Below are 21,771 nucleotides of genomic sequence, written 5' to 3'. Positions count from 1 at the left end.
CTGTGAATCACATTCCACCTTTTGAGCTGCTGAATTACAAATGCGCCCCACTCAACCTAAACCGAAAAAAGAGGAATAAAAATGTTTATATTGTCGAAGGGTACTGAATATGTACACATTTTTATATGACCAAGAAGGGATTATACATACAGTTCTAGAATCACAACCGTTTACAGATCAAAGTCCCCCACTCCCCTGCACTTTGGAATGACTCATCTCCCTTCAACCATTCTAAAGCTCCATTTGATTGTCAATAAGACAGCAAGAGAGAAATCATTACAAACATCATCTTTCTGAAAATCAAATGGAGCTCCAGTGGTAAAGAAGAAAGAAGATGCAGTTTCTATCATCTACTTCCCGAATGAATGTATATACAAGCAGGCCTCTACCAAATATCCGCTTATTAGCTACGTGATTAATTATTCAATTGGTTCTCTCCTTCACTTAAAAATAAGTGAAATAAACTTCTATCCTTCTAACAGAGATCTGAGATTTTGAAGCCCCTCTGCTGAAATGCTTCTTGTCACTCTTGCCCTTCGTACCACCTCCTTCAGTGGTGGTGGCTCAGAGTGAAAACTCACTACCACAACCGTGAGATTGTCTGTTGCTCCACGCTTAATTGCTTCCTCAACTACTTCCTTGCAGCATAGCTTCACATCGTTGTGCTCTTGGAGTCTCCTCCGGACAAAATCTACTGCATTTTGGCTCCTAAACACCTCCCAGATTCCGTCACTGCCTATGATTAAGAACTCATGTTCTTTGGTTAGTGTCATTAGTTTAAGTTCTGGTTCAGCACTCAAAGGTCCACCCCTTTCACCAATATCTTTCAGTCCTTCAAGGTGCCAATCACCAAGCGCACGGGTGACGGATATCTGACCATTTAGATACCCATCATCAATGTATCCACCCAGGGACTCAATCCTGCTCCTTTCTCTTGTGCAGCATGGCCTGTGATCTTTCGACATTTCTATAGCCACTCCGAGCTGTGACAGCACTGCCCGGCAATCCCCAGCATTTGCCACAAGCAAAGACCTGCCCAGAATAGAATCTATAATGCATGGCACAATGTACGGTATTATCATCACAGAAAAAGTTAACTTCACAAATTCACGCCAACCAAAGAACAGTCATTGGAAAAAAGACCTTCACTTCATTCTTAAAAAAAATTTCCATGAGAGGAAGCAAACAGATGCACCATTGGAAATGATTCAACAATTCCGAAAGGTGTGAAGGTTTTTGGTTGTCATCATGCTCTTCTTCAATTGATTCAGTTTTTCTCAACTCAGCAATCCACCTTTACACCCTTTTACAGGTTGCACAACTGCAACTCTACTTTATTTAATGGCCATAGATTATTTGATCACATAATTGCATAAGGAATCCCAACTATAAAGAAAGAAAAAATCCAAATAGCACTGAATGATGGGAGAAGCTTACCTCCCAAATATCATCGCTGTAAGTGCAGTTGTGCCAGAAGACAGGGAAGACTCAAGAGAGCATGTCTTTGCGAATTCAGCATCTGTCTCTATAAATGACCTCATAACTACCTTCTCCAGTGCTAAGGGGAAATCAGCGTCCTCGACAATGACCCTTGGCAAGTGGTCACGGACAAACTGCGCTGCAGCATTTCCTCCATGACCATCAAATACCTGTTATTCAAAACCATTGCTATTTTAGATTCCTAGAGCTGAGTCAAACATCTGCAATTTTACTCCTTTAGTCTAGCATTCTTATCTTTTCCACTTTTTCTCTATTTTTTTTCCATGCTTAAAAGTGATTCCATTAAATTACTGTTTGGCAGGCAGATATCAAAAACTAAACCTTCTATTTCAAATCAGAGTGCTAGGGTCTTAGTCATACAAACATATATTTTGCTCCTTTTCCGACAGCTTGTGAAACAACATAGTTCTAAGGCTTGCGCTGATAAAACCACAATTATATTTATTTGCAATGTCAATTTCATGGCTGTCATGTACCTCGTACCAAAAGAAAGGATTAATGAAATGCTTCTACATCCAACTATATTCAGGTTATTTCCATCCTTGGTCACTCCCAAACTAGAACAAGATGCAGCTATCTGATCAACAAGCTATAACTCGAAATTACCAAGGACAGAACAAAGGTAGCTAATTCTCATCCACATGATATTTTAGGTTTATCAACTTTTGAATTTCTCTAGATTTCATTTCCTATAAAAGACAAGGTCTATCAACCTCCAAACATGCCTAGAAGCAACAAGAAAGTTCCAATTTATTTAAAATTTTAAAGACCCCTTCAACCAAACATTATAGTTTAAACTGACAATTAGAAATTAGAAAAGGAAAACAGAAACCACAGCATTTCTCCCTATGACTTCAGTGTGTGACCCCTAAGCCTGCTATGCATTTCCAAGTAGGCAAGCTATGCTGAATAATCCCGTCAAATTAGTGCCAGAACTGAAAATCTCCATATTTTTGTTTTCATACAAAAGAGTTCATCAAGAAAGAAGGATTCATGTTTATAATCTAGCAGGAGATCATGCTAAAAAAACAAAAAATGCATGTGACAGATTGAAACAACAGGAACAACACACATTCAACTTAACTAGGGTGAAGAACTTACACCATAGAAGGATATAGCTTCCTTATCAAGCAAATTATGATTGAACTTCTTAGCCAGGTCACTGATGCATATGTGAGTGTCCTCCATATAGGGCCGACCCCCAATATCAGACCACTCCCCTGATCGAAGAGCAGGGACAAAGATGGATACCAGGTTCTGTTCTTTGTCTGAAGCCACTTTATCTTCTGAAATGCTTTGCAGCTGGAAGCAAAAACAAGTTACAGGATAAGATTAAGTCCGAAAATGAACAAAGTTACTTTTATTTATTGATGTATTGTTGAAACTAAGTTAACTCATTTTTAAGTGGTAAATCATCGGACTAGTTCATAGACAATTTTTTAAGAGAATTAGTCATCGTTCATTTTACTAATCACCAACCAGTATAACCTTTGGCTGGAAGAAGGTGCAATCTCAATAAATGAAATAAATACGATTATGCTACAAAAATTCAAGTTACTGAGGAGTAACACAAACCGATCACCAACAGTAAAGAGAAATCTAAGTAAAGTGCCTCAAACAAAACATAATAGTTTACACAGCATGACAGAGACTAAGTCTATGGGTCCACGCAACCCAAGTGCTTGTTCCATGTGACCAAAAGAAAGCCTCAATTGAGAGCCTGTATAAAATATCAAACGCAGTTCCTAAACTCATCTTTCTCCTGTACTGCCATTTGGACACAGGATTTCTACAACAGTAACCAAAGAGCCTTAAATTGCAACTATTTGAAGTCGAAATTTCCAACAGCATACAAGAATTGATCAAGCTCTGTCGATATAAGGGTTAGCGTGTGATGTATTTAAACAGTTGTTCCCAGGACTCGGAGGAAAACATGCTACCTTATGCTTCCAACCAGTGTAAAACCCTCTTAACTTAGCATTTTTAGCTGTATTGAACGCGACCTCAGACAGAGCATAATGGTGAAAAAGAGATTCGGTTTAGCCTCTTTAGCTAAGGCTTTCTTGAGTTGAATTAAGTTAATGTTTCACTGAACTGTGAGATGTCGGCTGAGAGTAAAAAGGAAAAAGTCGAATAAAATATTCAAATAATTGTACTCGGCCTCAATGGATGCCAAGGGCTGCTTAGAGGAAGTTGCACCATCACCTCCTCCAACCACCAGTTAGTTAGAAGTGGCCGTTTAAGATGCTTTGAGAAGAAAATTTAATTCCACCAGAAAAGTATAAGGATCTGATTCAATAAAGATGCAACCACAGAATTCAGAAAAGGAAAAAAAACCAGGAAGGATGAAGATAGGCTTAACACAATGGGATCAATGAAGTCCAAATTGATAGCCACCAATTAATTGGGAAAGCAATCAGAGTGAGGGAAAAAAATGTTCATATAGAATACATGATTTTGGTTCTTACTCTGAAAAAAAATAAAAAAGAAAAAGAAAATTCCATAATCTCATCAACCTAATCTGAACTGATGAAAAAAAAATTAGAATGAAGGTAAAGGTTTTGGAAGGGCGCCGCCTTAACCCGTTGTCATTAATGCCTATAAGGAGTTTAGAATTTCTAACCTCTCCCAGCACCTAACCCATACAATCCGACCAATGACTTGTCGGTCCAATTGAATATGAAAGCAACACCAAATAGTCAATTCAGCATAATAAATCACAGATGGTTAGTTTCTCCCACCTGCCAGTAAGCAACTCAAGCTAAACATCCATCTACCAGGAACAGTTCACAAAAATAGGAACGCATCTTAATCACAGATAAAGGAAATAAAATCCATCAGGGTGCTGAGGAAACTGATGGAAAGAAAAGAAAGGGACAAACTCATATGCTCCCGGACTGTTTTTGGTTTCAGAAGAAACCAATGACCGAAATAGAATAATCCGCCTCAATAAAAATCTAAGATTCAAAACTTCCAACTTCCATTCTTTTTCTGCCCATTTCTCAGCAGCCAAACAGAGCATAAAGGAGGATTGTATGATTCCTTCTCCTCTCGTCTCGCCACACACACAGAAAAAGAAAAGAAAAGAAGGGAATTCTAAACGGAAGGGAAAAATATATATATAAGCACAGGAAAGTTAACCTCGGTTTCGTCGCCGAAAAACAGATGAAAAGAAGAGAAAATCGAAAATTGGAACCGGTTTTATGAACAAGCTAAACCCAATTCCAGTTGCATTTCCTACTCTTTCTTGGAAAGCATAAAACAAAAACCTTATCGATCATCATTCGCATAGAAAAAACAGACATCCAGAAACCAATTCCAACCAAATGTGTCTTCCACAGAAGCAAAACAACAAAGTGAAATAAAAATAATCCTATGCTCGCTTGCTTCAATATTCGAATTTTAATTCCTTTCTCTTTTCCATTCTTTTCCGAGCACCCAAACATAACAAAAAACACAAAAAAACCCACATCAACCTTTTCTCCCGGAAAGAAAACAAACACTCACAAGCATACTCCCACCAAAGGGGTCTTCAAGAACGAAAAACTCCAAAAATTCGAACAAACAAATGAATAAAACTCTCACCGGAAATGAATTACCCAACTTGGTGGCATCATGATCACTTAGACTAGAATTCTCCATTTCTTCAGAGACCTGTTCAGAGTCCTTGACACACATGGTGAATCGCTCAAGTTATGAGAAGAAGCAGAGAGACTCTGAAAAAATAATGGGATTGTGGGAGGAAGATTCTCAGAATATGTTGGAAATCTTTCTTGGACAGACAAATGGTGGCTCTCTTTTATAGCTCCTCACAAATGGAAATCTACAGAGTGTTTTACAGAGAAAGAGAGCCGTTAATTCCAGATTTTTTTTCTACGAAAGCGTGGCTGAAAATAAGTTTGGTGACACTTTTTTTTTTTCTTTTATTTATTTATTTATATTATTATTTTGAAATCTTAGTCATATCCGGCTGCATATTTGAATGACATCATTACCCACTATGTTTTTTTAAAAAAAATAAAAAATAAAAATTCATGGTATTAATTTATTTGATTTTATTTTTGTGGGTTGGGATCTGTGATAATCTTTTTAGATCTAAGTATAATTGAATTGATATTTGAAGAAATCCAAGGAGAAATTTCAAATTTCCCTTGATTTTCCTTTTGAATTTACCAAAATTTTGGAGTGAAGTCCTGTAATCAAACCGTGGTACAAATCCAATCAATATGATTGTATTGAGACTTCAGTCTGAGTTTGAAGCAATGATTATTTGTCTTGAAAGAAAAAGCAAATACGAAGAGGAAAGCTAAGTACAAATAAAATTTGCCCCTTCAATCTAATGCTTTGAATTGATTTTAAATTCATGGGGAAGAAGGTACAAGTACAACCATATATAGCCTTATCTAATAATATCTGAGAAAGGTAGGTGAGCTGATGAGAAAATTCCAAACAGAGATTAAGAAGTTTCAATGATTGCTTTACAATTATAGGATGTAATGGACATCTGAAAAACCAATTAAATCAGTGCCCCAATGCCCTTGTGTTTTTACTTTTTACCCATCTACAGCATGTAAATTTGCAGATTTGTTGTGGAATAAAGAAACCCTTTAAAGGTTCAGAGGCTTGGATTCCCATCCCTTCTTCCCTTCCCTTCCCTTCCCTTCCATTATTTATGCAAGTTGAGGGGTTTGGTATCTTTGGGCATTTTTATTTTTTGATTTTTTATTTTCCAAAGTGATAATGAGGTGTTGTTTGGGGGATGTCATCACCCTGAAAACTGATTAAATTAATGCAATTGCAATTTGCAACAAACAAAGATAAAGAGGGCGATGTGTTTTTAAAAATGTTGGAGAAGAATATCTGGAAGTCCAATCAGTGGATGTTACTATATTTTTAGGGATAATTATGTGAGCAGGCCTTTGAAAATGAGGTCTTGGGGGCAATCACGGTGCTAGTGTGAATGAAAAGACGTGGGGTGGAGGAGAGTGGGCCAATGAGCAATGCCGTGGAAGACGGTGACCTTAGATTTCTCTTTTTTGCTTTCTACAAAAAAGCTACTCGTCCCATAATCTTCTCTCTCTCTCTCTCTCTCTCTCAAAATATCTCTCCCTCCCCACTTTCTTAGCTCAAGTTTTACTTTGATGGCTTTCTGCAACTCCCCCTCAGCCCTCACAAACCACCACCACCACCTTTTTCTTATATTATTGTTCTTCACTTTGTCTTCTGCCCATCTTCCAAAATTTGGACTGCCTGATAGAAACCCGGCCGAGTTACCTCAACCCCCTCTTCAAGGTGAATCCAATGGGTTAACTCATAAAATACCATACAAATTAGAAATAAATTAAAGTATATGAGAGTGAGTATACTTTAGAAGTCCATACTAATAGAGGTAGCATTAAAGTATATTTTAAAAATAATTTTGTAAAAATTAAGAATAATTGAACCTGGTTGTTCAGATTTTGAGTTGAGTCGAGTAACCGAGTTACGAGTTAGCAACCATGGCACGTGAAATTAATTGAATAGTGGAAAACCTAAATTGCTGTTAAGATTCCAACTTTGTCTTGGGGTCATTAGAATACGAGGGACCAACCCTACGAATGGGAATACTTTTCTCAATTTTGTATTATTTTGTTATTTATTTGGTGGCAAATCAAAAGGAATCTTTTTATTTCCTCAATTTGGTAGGACTAAAGTGACACGTGGTATAGGAAAGACCAACGTGGTGGAGTATGACGTGGCATAATACTATCCGATCAAAGTCACAAGTCACTACAGGTAATGGTGAAGAAGACAGTTGCCTTTTGGCATAAATGCACTCAATGCTTTTGCTCTGTTTAGGTTTTAACCATTGATTCTTGGACATTGTCTCTCCACATATATCCCCAACAGCCCCATTAAGAAAATGAAGGGTGGGGAAACAATTTTTGCTTTCTTTCTTCTAACCAAATCATGGCCTTCTTTTACCAAAGGAAATTCCAATTGTGTGGACCCTATTGATTATAACTGTTTTAATAAGAAAACATTTTCTTCTGGGGCGTGAGAAAATGAAGGCGAGATGCCAAAAGTGGCTTGGTCTAAGCAAATTCGCAACCAAACCTCACCAAAAGCTGAAGATACCCAATAACAAAAGGATAGTGTCTGACCAAAATGATTTCATGGTTGGCTATTAGTATCCACTATCCAGCCAGATCGCGACCATGATAAATGACAATGCATTAGATTAAGATAGAATCAATGGCCATCAATCACCCTCTGTCTCATAATAAATGAATTTTGATGGAAGATGGTGGCCAGAGTCAACTATTTCTGCTGCTGCAGGAGAGTCATCAAATGTGGAGACAAGACCTGTTTTTGGAGCGCTAGAAGGCCCAGAACAGGGTGTGAACACGATTCGTGAATGTTTATTTCTGGAAATGAGCTGGCCAAACAAGTAATAATAACCTCTCAATCTTGAGTCAACAACACGAAAAGTGGTGCGAGAGCCACACATTTTCCACACCATGCCACAGTAAAAAAATGTGGCAACAATAGGAATTTGCGTATTCATCATAAAGTGCTGAACCATGAGTCAAAAGGGGAGAATCAAAAGGGTGGGAAACATCCAATGTAGTGGTGCGTTTTGGTAAAGGTATGTATATTTTACCTACGTATGGCTATTAAATTGGAGGAACCTTCTCTTAACCTGTCGGACTTGCTTGTCTCATCGGCATATTTTCAAATTCCAAGTTCTAACCTTATCACAAACTAGCTACACCTAGACCTAGACCTAGACCTCCCAATCAGTATTCACATGGAGATGAGTGCATTCCATACCATTCACAGTGGGCCAAAATAATTGCGTATCAGTAACGGAAATAATTTCAAGTGATTTAACTCCCATCAAATTCTGATGAAATTGAAGGTATGATAAGCAAGTGTTTTGAGAATCAGAGAAGTATGGGGTTAGAAGGGTTATGGTGCAGCTGGTGACTAGGTCAAAATTATTTTCTACACGAACACAATACCAGCAGAATTCCATGTGCACAAACATGAGCATGTGCATGCAGTGCAAGCTGTGATAAAGTCCAAACAATGTCTCGTTGTCTCCTCCACATCAAAAGTACATCTGAAAATGGGCTAACCATTCATTGCTGGTGGAAAACAAAGGACTTCCTGCCCTGTTTCCAGCTGCAAATGGACAAGATTAGCAACCCTGGGTAGTCTGTTGTTCATAGCTGTCCTCAGCCATTGAAGGACACCGTGAGAACCAGGTGCCAACATTCATGCATTTCCAAGAATTGGAATCACATTCATCCAAGAGCCACTTGACAAATGAGGCAACTAATTCTGTGGAATCCAAAAAATCATAGATCTTCATCCTATTTGTAATCCATATGCCATTGGGCATCTTCAAAAACTCCAACATTTAATTTAAGGAAAAAAGAAAAAGAATCCATCAAAATATTTCAATCTTGAAGCTGTTCAAGATTGCAAAGGTCTACTCTCATATAACCAACCCTCTCAAGCTCCATGATGTTTACCCTTGACACTGACAACTAGAAGCCAAACTTCACATTGCAGTAAAAGCCTTCTTCCCACCTCCACCAGAAGATCCAGCAGGAATCACTTTCAAAACGTTGAACCTTACTGTCTTTGATAGTGGCCTGAATAAGGAAAATATAGAAAGAAACAACATTATGTTCAGTAACAAACACAGAGTTCACCACCCTCTAAATCAACTTTTTATTGGAAGGACAAACTGGAGGTAGTTTCAATTGAAGATTTACCTGCACTGGCCAATAATAACATGATCTCCTTCCTTCACACGGAAGCATGGCGATGTGTGAGCAGGAATGTTTGAGTGCCTCTTCTCATATCTGAATGCAGCAAAGAAGAAAAAATGGTCAACTACTTGAAAAGCAAATTCTGGGGAAAGTAAAAATACCCATTCACAACTATAACTGGAGGAACATGCCTTTGGTATTTCTTCACATAGTGAAGGTAGTTCCTTCGAACAATTATGGTCCTCATCATCTTGGCACTATGGCAAGTGCCAGCTAAGATGCGGCCCCTAATAGAAACAGTGCCAGTGAAGGGGCATTTCTTATCAATATAAGTACCTGTTACCAAACAACAACGAAGGGAACAAGTCAGCATCGCTCATGAAGGCAGTTAAAGCTTAGCTAGCCAATTAGAATACTTTTCTGAATTGGTGTCAACTATAATGGCATGAAGTAAATTTGTGAAGCCAAGCAGAGTGGTTTGGCTGAGGCATATGGTATGATATGAAGCTCAAGCTCAACCTCCTCATTAGGCATGAAATGCTGAAGATGAGCCCAACTTGTCAGCAATTTTTCTCAAATTTTCTTTTGATGGGTAAAAAGCAATATATTAAAACAAGGCACTCCAGCAAAGCACCCCAAGTCAGCAATTTTTCTCAAATAAACTCAGCATATGCCACTTAGCTTGATTCGGAGGAACAAAAAAATTTTGCTGTCCAAATTACAATAGCTCAGTTCCTCCAAATCTCATTACCAACGATTTGTTTCTTAATTCTCTCATCATTTTTTGTTTACCCACCTGGTAGCTGATAAACTATAATGCTCTACAGATCTTACTAATGCAATGCAACTCAACATAACCAAAAAAAGCCCAACTATCTGGAGCCAACTAGACAAATCCATTTTCATCAGTACGCTCTATCTAGGACCAGATATAATGCACTTTGTTTTTCTCGCATGACTAATGCTTGTCAACCTTTCCATTGTCAGCATATGCCACTTAGCTTGATTCAGAGGAACAAAAAAATTTTGCTTTCCAAATTACAATAGCTCAGTTCCTCCAAATCTCATTACCAACTATTTGTTTCTTAATTCTCTCATCATTTATTGTTTACCTACCTGGTAGCTGATAAACTGTAATGCTCTACAGATCTTACTAATGCAATGCAACTCAACATAACCAAAAAAAGCCCAACTATCTGGAGCCAACTAGACAAATCCATTTTCATCAGTACGCTCTATCTAGGACCAGATATAATGCATTTTGTTTTTCTCGCACGACTAATGCTTGTCAACCTTTCCATTGTCTTAATAGCACCTTGGATTTAAAATTACCTCTCCTATGGGTAAATGGCTTCATTGCACATGACAAACCATTGAAGAAGATTTTCCAGGACAATGCCCTCTACTTGTGCTACCACTAACTTCCTATGAATGCATTTGTTTCAAATTCCAACTACTCTTCCCATGCAAAAATAGATCCTAATAATGCATTTTTTAAAAATCGAATATACATAGAAGAGTCAACTCATCAAATCCACACTCCTTCAGTTAATGGTGTGATATTTGATGACCCAATCTGTGCATAGTCTATGCTTATTATTGAATTAAACAGATACTATGGCAACACACAATACGAGGAGGCAAGATGATAGAACTAGAAATGCATGGATATGAGAATCATATACATGATGGCACTTTGATGATCCAACATGTGTATACTGACTAAATATAATCACATACAACAGATACTATGGAAATACAAAAAAGCAAGGAGGTGCACAATCTAGTAGCTCAAGCATTACACATGTATATGAGCAGTGTTTTAAAAAGCTAAAAGTAGTCTTAAGGTGTTTTTGCTACATGAGGCAAGGTGTAAGTCTTGAGATAGAATGGCATGAGGCTCGATTTAAATAAATAAATAATTCTAAACATAATGAGAAAAAAAAACTAATAAAATCACATGAAAATTAAGTAATAAGAAACCCATAAAATTCATAATAACAAAATTAATTGTTTTCCATTGTTGATAATATCTGATTTAGTTCCTTTTTTCTTCTCTTCTAAAATCCAACTCTCCCATAGCTTTCATTAAATAATCTTCAGCATTACCATCACTACAATTGTGGTATCCTCCAAGGATCTATAATCATATCAAATTGTTGTATTATCCTCATCATTAGTGTTAATGTCCACTCATTCTGCTTCATCCATCAATTGTAGTGGTATTTTTCATTATTTATTAATAATAAGATAATGATTATATACAAGCTTGGCCGCTATAGTGGCCAAAAATTCCCCAATTTCTTTTTCTCAATCTTCCTTTTCCCTTCTATTTAAAAGATTAATTGAAATTCAACTGAGGCTAACCAAGGCGCAGAAGGAAGCACTCTAGACCAAGACCGAAGCACACTCCACTAATCCCTCTGTAAACAAAGAGAAAAAGATGCAGATTCCACTTTGAAGTGCCATAAGTTGACAGCTCCAGTTTCTATCGAACCAACAGCTACGGGTTTTTCTAAACTGACTCTAATCTCATCTAAACTGTAGGTATTGAGGAGGTCCCAGTACAAGGTCTAATTGTAGATTGAAACCAATGCAAAACTTATAAAATTTGTATCAAAAGACCCCCACCAAAACTCATTGAATATTAAGGCTTTGAGCCTTTTATAAAATATATATCAAAAAGCTTTTGAATGTTTCAGACTTATGCCTCAACAGCCTCTAGGCTCAGCCTTGACAAGATGAGACTTAAGCCTCAATACCCTAACTGAGGCTATACCCTCACCTAGAGGTGAGCCTCAAGACATAAGCGTTAATAGTCTTTTAAAACATTGTATATGAAATCATACACACAAAATGAAGGGATGCTAAACACTGGGGACAAACATTAGTTTAATACACAAAACTTTTACAATCAAGAAATGTTGGAACAGGATGCTCAGAAGATACATTAGTGCTCTGAACATTTAGTGACTTCTTTCTATTATTTTACATGTGTCTTGCAATAACTTTGGAATGGCAAAAAATTCCAAGATTCAATGCCACATGTAATAATTTGCTCACAATATAAATGGTTTATTCAACTGAGATTGAGATATCAAAAATTCCAAAGATACTAAAGTATCACTGTCTATAACCAATTCTTTGCTTCTAAACCATGACAACATCAAACTGCTGCAATTTGGAAAATAATTCATAATTTCATTTATTTTTTTTTAGATAAGTGAGCGCAAATATATTAAGAGGCAAAAAGCCACAAAGCATATAGGAAGTATACATAGCAGCCTAAGCAAAAACAAAAGAACAACACACTCACCAACCCTTAAGGAATGGCAAGCCATTCCAAAAAACCTAATTCATAATCGCAAATGAGGTGATAGATTCTTGGCAAAAGAGGGGAGAGAAAGGTATAGTTTGTAAATTGGACATTGAGAAGGCGTATGATAGCATCAATTGGCAATTCTTGCTAAAGGTCATGCAAAAGATGGGTTTTGGGTCAAAATGGATAGGATGGATGTGGAATTGCATCTCCACTGTCAAATACTCAGTGCTGGTGAACGGGGTCCCAGCTGGTTTTTTCTCAAGCACAAAAGGGTTAAGGCAAGGGGACCCCCTTTCCCCCTACTTATTTATCATGGGCATGGAAGTCCTAAGTGTGCTCATCACTAGGGCTGCTGAAGGGGGATTCATCCAGGGCTGCAGGATATGGAGAGGTAGAGAGCAGGCTGTTAAAATTACTCATCTTCTATTCGCGGACGACACAATTGTTTTTTGCGAAGCTAAGAAAGAGGCTCTTTTGTATTTGGGCTGGATCCTATTTTGGTTTGAACCAGCCTCAGGGTTAAAGATTAACTTGGACAAAAGTAAGGTAATTCCGGTAGGGGGGGTGGAAGGGGTGATGGAAATGGCGGCTGAAATTGGGTGCAGGGTGGGGCAGCTGCCTACTGTTTACTTGGGGCTGCCCCTTGGGGCACCAAATAGGGCTTCCTCTGCTTGGGATGGGGTGGAGGAGAGAATGAGGAGAAGGCTCGCCCTTTGGAAACGTCAATATCTATCCAAAGGTGGGAGAATTACTCTTATAAAGAGTACACTGTCCAGCGTCCCCGTGTATCAAATGTCGGTTTTCCGTATGCCTAAATCAGTGGCAAGAAGGATTGAAAAGCTTCAAAAAGATTTTTTGTGAGGCGGAGCCAATGGGGGGAGTAAGGTTCATCTTGTTAGATGGGAGGTGGTGTGCGCGGATAAAGATAAGGGAGGGTTGGGGCTAAGGAAAATTACTCTATTGAACAAAGCTCTCCTAGGCAAATGGATTTGGAGATTTGCGTGTGCTAAGGAGGAGCTTTGGAAAAAAGTGCTTGAGGCTAAGTATGGGAAAGAGGAGCTTGGGTGGAGGACAAGGAAGGCAAATGGGGCGTTCGGTGTTGGAGTTTGGAAGGAGATTCTGAAGGAGTCCACTTGGTGCTGGGAAAATATGGGGTTCAAGGTGGGAAAAGGCAATAGAATAAGGTTTTGGACTGACCTTTGGTGCGGTAACAATGTGCTGTCCCAAGGCTTTCCGAACCTCTTCTCCATGGCTGCCCATAGGAATGTCACGGTGGAGGAATGTTGGGATCAGAATGTGGGTCAAGGAGGGTGGAATTTAAGGCTGTTAAGGGATTTGAATGATTGGGAGTTGGGTTTGGTGGGCAATCTCTTAGTTGAGTTGAGGGATTATAGTGTAAATGTGGAAGACGATTCGGTTTTTTGGAAGAAGGGTGAGGACGGGTTGTTTAAAGTCAAGAAAGCGTATAATGTGTTGGTAAATTCTCAAGGGCTGGATTTCCCTCATAGCAATGTTTGGGTGGACAAAGTCCCAACCAAAATTGCCTTTTTTGCTTGGGAAGCTACTTGGGGGAAGGTCCTCACTTTGGATAGGCTGCAGAGAAGAGGGTGGCATTTACCTAATCGGTGTTTTTTGTGTGGGTGCGAAGAGGAAACGATCAATCATATATTAATACATTGTATAGTGGCAAAAGGGTTGTGGAACATCATTCTTGCATTGTGTGGTGTACAGTGGGTCTTTCCAAATTCTGTAAAGGAGGTCCTTAGTAGCTGGAGAGGCTCTTTTGTGGGGAGAAAAAGAAAAAAAGTGTGGAAGTCCATCCCGTTATTCATTCTCTGGACTATATGGAAGGAGAGGAACAGACTAACTTTTAAAGGGGGGGTGTTGGCTTCTCAGAAATTAAAAACGTCGCTTGTATACATTATTTGGGGTTGGGCTAAAGTGTACATTGATATGGAGTCGAAATCCCTAATAGGTTTCTTGGAATGGTTAGCCTCCAAATAGGGTTTGGTTCGTGTTGTTTTTTGTTTGAGGATTGGTTGCTTTGTATACTTCCTATATGCCTTGAGGCTTTTTGTCGTGTTTTATATATCATTTGCTTATCAAAAAAAAAAACCTAATTCATAATTTCATTTATAGAAAGATCTTAATAGAAAGGATCTTACTACATTCAAACCAATGTGAATCTCAATACAAACTCACTGGGAATTATTTTCAGTAACCATATACAACACTCTTCAACCATGAATAAGTTTCCTTTTGAAATATAATAGGTCTTTCTATGTCCATAGAAGCTCTCTTTTTTTAACATTCCGTACAGTTTCCATCATTTTTTCTTTTACATCACTTTCTGCACTTCTTTATTCTATATTTTTATCCATTGACATTAATACATCCATCAATATATCTACATCTGGGGATTTTCACACAATGAGAGAAAAACATTTTAAGCCTACTGCTAAGTGCCAAAATCCCAAAATACACAAAAGAAAGGGCAGAATTTCTGATCCCTTCCCCTCTCTCCTCTCCAAAAAATGTAAAAAGAAAAAGAAACTACTTCCAATTATCTGATTTTACAAAATTAAAAAAAAATAAAATAAAATAAAATAAAAACAAAAACAAAAAAGAAGGAAAAACAAATGATAAGATATTGTTGTTAGTGTTCTCCCCGGGACTTTTGACAAGAGTACGGTAATTTAAAAAAATTATTCTTAAATTACCGTAATAGGAAAAGTAATTCCAAATTTACGACAATTTTTGCCAGGTAGGAGAGCAGAGTTTGTCAAACTTGGAAATCGTCTTTTGAAAAGACGATTTCCATCAAAACAAGTAAAAAAAAAATTTAATCCCTCAAAAATCGTATTTTGAAAAGACAATTTCCACCCAACAAAAAAATTCACAAAATTGTCTTTTCAAAATACGATTTAAAAAAAAATTAATTAATTTTTTTTGGAAATCGTCTCTTAAAAAAAAAATTCCCAAATGGAAATCGTCTCTTCCCAAATTTCAATTTAATATATTTTAATATCTTTAATTATCTCTATATTATAAAAAACAAATAATACAATTTAATATAAAAAAATATTATAAATCCATTTTAAAATTACAAAATTAATTATACTCATACCATTATTATAAATATATATTATAAAATTAATTAATTTAATTTACTAATTTAATATAAGATAAATAATATTTATCTATTGTTTTAAGATAAATAATTTTGTTTTGTTTTAATTTTTAAATGAATTATATTATATAAATTTTAAGATTAAAAATATTAATATTTTAAATTAATATTTCATGTGTTTTCATAGCTCTTATAACCTATTATACTTTATCACACCAATTTGAAGAAGACCGTTGGCTACCCTTTCATAGCTAGCCCATAGGTATAGGAGAATCTTACCTATTGCATGTGTTGTCATTTCCACCCATTTAATACTCCGCCAATTTGACTGTTTGAAACTCAAATGTTAACCACTTATAGTGTATGAGAAGTTGGAAAAAGGTAGGATGAGTGTAGTGTGTAGGATAAGTGGTTAAAGTTTGAGTTTCAAATGGAATTGGTGGAGTATAACGGTCAAATTGGTGGAGTAAATTGAAGTATTAAATGGGTGAAAATGACAACACATGCAATAGGTAAGATTCTCCTATACCTATGGGCTAGCTATGAGAGGGTAGCCAATGGTCTTCTTCAAATTGGTGTGATGAAGTATAATAGGTTATAAGAGCTATCAAAACATATGAAATATTAATTTAAAATATTAATATTTTTAATCTTAAAATTTATATAATATAATTCATTTAAAAATTAAAACAAAACAAAATTATTTATTTTGTAAATAATTATTTAATAAATTAATAACAAATTTGCTTTTTTAAACTCATTTTTTTATATAAATTGATAATAGTTTTTTTTAATTGCAAAGTGAAATAAAAAAAAACAATAGATAAATATTATTTATATTATATTAAAATTAGTAAATTAAATTAATTAATTTTATAATAATTGTATGATTATAATTAATTTTGTAATTTTAAAATGGATTTATAATATTTTTTTATATTAAATTGTATTATTTGTTTTTATAATATAAAGATATTAAAATATATTAAATTGAAATTTGGGTGGAAATCGTCTCTTCAAGAGACGATTTCCACTTAAATAATTTTTATTTTTTTTTAAGAGACGATTTCCAAAAAAAATTAAATTTTTTTTTTTAAATCGTCTTTTGAAAAGACGATTTTTGAGGGATTAAATTTTTTTTTACTTGTTATGATGGAAATTGTCTTTTCAAAAGACGATTTCCAAGTTTGACAAACTCCGCTCTCCTACCTGGCAAAAACTATCGTAGATTTGGAATTACTTTTCCTACTACGGTAATTTAAGAATAATTTTTTTAAATTACCGTACTCTTGTCAAAAGTCCGTTCTCCCCGTGGTGAGGGAACCCACTAGCGTGCTTCATAGGACCAGGAAAAATTATGAATACATTAACCCTCCACCAAGGATAGTGAATTAGGTAGCCCCAGTCAAGTTGCCCATTGGGGAATTCTTCCATGCCTTGTATGTTGTGGAGCTGAGGTTGGATTTGAGTTAACAAACCAAGAATGACTAACTGAATAACTCCAGGATACAGAAGGTTATTTAATCTGGATTCAATTTCATCTAGATTTTATCCCAAATATATCGATCATGCTGTATCATTGTAGAAGACCATGGATTCATTACTTTTTTCTCAGTAAATGTTAGAAGCACAGATTCGGGCAATGAAGCATACGCCTCACAAATGCCTAGTTTATGAACCGTATGACACAAAAACATACACACAAGTTAGCCCAATTTGTATACCCTAAGTTGCATCTAAAGTTGTATGCTGCATAAACTTCCAGAACACCACTCTCAATATCAATATCATTTAACGGTATAGCAAGTACACAAACATAGAATGGGGAAACAAAAAATATGATTGATGGTACCTTAGGCAAGTCCACATGTTGGTAAACACAATAAAAATATGAAATAACAGTTCAATTCAAATGTGTATCAACGTGTTTGATAAACTACCAAAATCTCAAGTTGGCCGGTGCAAATTCACAGGTTCCATTCTAGTGAGTGGCCACTTTGTGCAAAAAGTGCCTGAGACCATATCCATCACACTGCTCCCAGAACCCTGATGGATGACCACCAGGGAATGGTCTTTTTTTATTACTATTATTATTATAGAATATTAGATAGCAGTAGAGCACCATAATGTTGAGAAAAATCAATAAATCTGACGATGAGCCCAAAGCCCCATATAATATTCATAGGAGGACTGTAGTTCTGGAACCTGAAGTTCATACAATATTCATAAAATATTCAAAGGACTGTAATGACAGGAAGACACAATGAAGAGCACAGCCAACTACTTGAAAAATAAATAAACTAAAAAAATTCACTAATTTTCACCATTATTTCATAATATATGATGATTATGTATACTATCGGTTTAAAAAACGAGTAAGATATCAGCTAAGCACTAGATTGATATACCAAAATGCAAGAATATCAAATTTAGAATTCACAAACTCAAGTAAAATGAATTCAAACCTTCAATAGCGTCTCGGGGTGTCTTAAACCCTAAGCCAATGCTCTTCCAGAACCGGTTTCCACCCTTCCCAGGCCTCTTCCCCTTCGCAGATTTCTTCGAGCTGGATTGTTTTCAGCACAGAGAAAAACGGTAAAAACGAATTAAAAAGGGGAAAAACAATGTCATCCCCAAGGGAAAAAACAAAAACCAATGAGAATGTATTCGTAATTTTCTGTTACCATAAAAACACTTTGGGTTGCTTCAGAAATGCCTTCTCGGTCTGCAATAGAAAGAGTCACAAAAACTAGGCTTTTGAGCTGTTTCAAGATATATGTATAAAGGGAGAGTGATAGAAGATCTGAGCTTGACCTGTTCCGCCATGATTGAGAGCGCTGAAGAGAATGCAGCGGTGAGAAGAGGCGAAGGAGCAGAGTTGTTCAGATGCAGAAACCCTAATCCTACTTCCTATATGATGATGAGCTACGCCGGGGCTTTTGTTATCAGTTTTGGGCCCAAACCCTAGTACTCAGAAGAGGGTATTCTTCAAGTCGGCCCAAGTTACCGGACTGAAGTCAGGCGAAGATGTCTAGGCCCATGACCTTTTTTTTTTTTTTAATTATTATTATTATCCTTTTCAATGAAATTTGAAAGTGAAATCACCAATTTAGTACTTTTTTTTTTAAATAAAAATATTTTAAAATTAAAAAAAGTGAAGTAAAGAAGATTACTGAAAACAAAAAGAATATAAATATGAACAAAATATCATATATTAAAGATCACTTTGATTTTATTATAATTTTTAGAAAAATTACTTTTCATTACGTTAAAAGAAAATTTAGTTATAATTTGGTACGATTTTAAAAAATCATCAGTCTTGAAAATAACATTTGTGTGTTTGGTAAAATGAATTATTAAATTGTTCAAAACATGTATAATGGTGAAAGGGATTTTGCTTGTTTTCTTTACTTCCATGTATATAAAAATAGAATTTAATTAAATAAACCATTATATTATTTTTAAATTTAATATTTAATAATTTTATTTTTCCATTTTAGTAAAATTTAAATAAATAATTTTTATTTGATTTCACTTCCAAAAAATATTATGCAACAATCAACAACAAAATATATTAGTTCAAGGATTCTAAGTCAGTTTTGATAAAAACAAAAAAGGTTAAGTGAATTAACGAGTTTAAATCAAGTAAAGTTTTAAGTTTGACCGTTAAAATGAAAAAGAAGCTTAAAGTTTATTTAAAAGGTGTTCAATAAATTTGAAGACTTGGGTGTCTCGAGACTCATCAAATCTTAAGATAAGTTTGTAAGGTGAATCTGTTGGGTGTATTTAGGATTAAAGTATTTTTCATGTATTCATTCATACACGATTTTCATAAAAATGAGCTTAATCGTTTATAAATTATTTGAAACTAAGGTGATGTTTGTTTTTTTACTTAATTCTAAATAGAACCTTAATGCTTAATAGTGTTAAATATTGGGTTGTTTGTTTTTATAGTATTTTATTTCTATTAAGTATTAAAAAGTAAAAAAAAAAAAAAAACCAATATGTTATTTTTTCTATTTAGAAAAAGTTACATATTTTGATTTTTTCTATTTAGTAAAAAGTTTATAATAAGTCATGAAAAAGTAGAAAAATAAACAATCTAAATTCTAAAACTAAATTGCTTTCAGTAAAAAAAACAAACACCACCTAAGTTAATCTTTAAAAACTTTAGGCAAAATTATTTCAAATTAACATACAAAGGTTTATAAATAAATTGTCTAATGTTGGAAAGCTTTGGACCGAAAAAGTACTTTCTTGGTTAAGGACCAATCAAGGTACCAAAATGTATTCTCTCTTTTCTAAAACCTTTGTGTTCATGATAGAGGTACTGCTTTCCCCAATCGAGTATCAATTGAGGGATGGTCAAAGTTCATAGAAGATCAACAATCACCTATAGTACATTAAATGCCCAACAACTACTAAATTGGACAAATCGAAGTTTGGTTAGGTAAAACTTATTTCTTCAAAAAAAAAAAAAAAATGGGGTCCTAGGTTGGGTTGGTTTACTATAAATTGAGAGTTTGTGTGCAAAATAACTATATTGAATTATTAGTCTACTCTTTTCTCTCTTTCAAAACTCTCAAACCCAAGTCCATTGAATTCTTCATTTGCAAATCATTTGATGCACCCATTTGTTTTCATCCCAATTTTCATTATATTGAACCATTATGGAGCTAGGTTGAGTGTAATTAACTATACCGTTTTTATAAAAGGTTAATTGATTAGAGCTTCAAATAAGTGTTAAGTTTAAGAAGATTTGTAAAACCCATTGGGACCATTAAATCTAATGGTACAAATTGAAAGCTTAGTTCGAAGTTTTAGTGAAACTTTTATTCAAAAAGAAGATTGAGGAGAGTGGATGTAAACAAAATTTATGAAACCCCTATAAAACAAGTTTGCATCTCTCTTTTTTCTCTATTTGCATTTATTACATTACTTATTGGTTAATTTAAATAGTTTTTGAAAAAGTTTTAATAGCCCAATTCACATTCTTCCTTTTAAAATAACTTATTGATATACGTTAACATAATTAAAGTAAATCTATTACTAATAGCTTCAGTTTAGTTATATTGGTTAATATTAATAAATTATTTTTAGTTGATTAGAAAAAAGTAAGGGTTTGTTTAGTTGCTTTTTTTTAAGAAATGTTTTCTTTTCTTGAAAATAAAAACACTAAAAATATGTTTGGGAAAGGTGATGTTTTTTGTTTTTCATGTTATCAAAAAATCATTTTTTTTAGAATAATAAAAAGATGTTTTTATTATTTTTTAAAGAAGGTAGTGTTCTCCGTATTTCCTTTTACTTCTTGTGTTTCCCACCCAAATTTTCTGGAAAAGAAAATGATAGAAAATCTGTGGTCTCATCAAGTAGTAAAGAGAAGGAAGATGGCTAGGCCAATAAACCGAGGATGCGTTTGGAGAGGAAGCGAACAAGAGAGGAGAAGATTTGAGCGTTTTCCAGAACCTCGCTGCGATGCTGGACGCTGAGAAATTGAGGAAAAAGAAGAAAATGAGAAGAAAGAAGAAGAAGAAAAATGTTGAAGCTGGAGCTCAAGAGGATGGTGTTGTTAACTCTTCTCTATTTTCTGATTGGTTCTCGGGAAAGACTGATAGTAAAAGAAAAAAGTATTTGCTCTAAAGCAATTTATTTTTCTCGCTTTCGTATGAATCTTGCATTTTCTGATTGGAACTTTAGTATATTATTAATTCCATCAAAACTGTTTTTTTTTTTTTTAAACAAAAAATATTTTCCATAATTTAGTTCCTAATATAATTTTTTTTAATATGAAAATATAAAAAATTGTTTTTCAAAACCATTTTTCTAACAACTTTTAAAAATAATAACCAAATATTTTAACTTTTTATATTTAATTAGAAATCAAACATTACCTAAAAATTGAAATTTTATAAATAATTTAAAAATAAAATTCGTACATGTTAAATTCACTAGTCTTATTTTTCCTCATATATATATATATATATATATATATATATATATATATTTTCAATTTAAATTATAAAAAAAAGTTGGGTACCCCACTACCCTAACTTCGT

General features: G+C 34.9%; 2 protein-coding genes across 6 annotated transcripts; both read right to left on the bottom strand.

Moving 5' to 3' along the window:
• Positions 1-67: 67 nt before the first annotated feature.
• Positions 68-5,399, bottom strand: LOC100243121 (probable protein phosphatase 2C 27). 5 transcript variants are annotated; one of them, XM_002267412.4, is made up of 4 exons: positions 5,086-5,399; positions 2,602-2,802; positions 1,438-1,649; positions 68-1,032 (listed from the first exon to the last, which is right to left on the bottom strand). In XM_002267412.4, the coding sequence occupies exons 1-4, from the start codon at positions 5,176-5,178 to the stop codon at positions 468-470; spliced, it is 1,071 nt and encodes a 356-aa protein (XP_002267448.1). In that variant the 5' UTR covers positions 5,179-5,399; the 3' UTR covers positions 68-467. The 5 variants fall into 5 exon arrangements, with proteins under 5 accessions (XP_002267448.1, XP_059596640.1, XP_059596638.1 ...); XM_059740657.1 differs by lacking the exon at positions 5,086-5,399 and adding an exon at positions 4,383-4,407; XM_059740655.1 differs by lacking the exon at positions 5,086-5,399 and adding an exon at positions 3,969-4,330.
• Positions 5,400-8,824: 3,425 nt separating this feature from the next.
• On the bottom strand, positions 8,825-18,739 carry LOC100265421 (small ribosomal subunit protein uS17). Its single transcript, XM_002267487.5, has 6 exons — positions 18,530-18,739; positions 18,400-18,440; positions 18,181-18,281; positions 9,455-9,599; positions 9,267-9,356; positions 8,825-9,143 (listed from the first exon to the last, which is right to left on the bottom strand). The coding sequence occupies exons 1-6, from the start codon at positions 18,539-18,541 to the stop codon at positions 9,050-9,052; spliced, it is 483 nt and encodes a 160-aa protein (XP_002267523.1). The 5' UTR covers positions 18,542-18,739; the 3' UTR covers positions 8,825-9,049.
• Positions 18,740-21,771: the final 3,032 nt, after the last annotated feature.

This window comes from Vitis vinifera, chromosome 11, assembly GCF_030704535.1.
Source record: "Vitis vinifera cultivar Pinot Noir 40024 chromosome 11, ASM3070453v1".
NCBI lineage: Eukaryota > Viridiplantae > Streptophyta > Magnoliopsida > Vitales > Vitaceae > Vitis > Vitis vinifera.
Note: the sequence above shows the minus strand (reverse complement) of the source record. Positions and strands in the feature narration are given on the sequence as shown.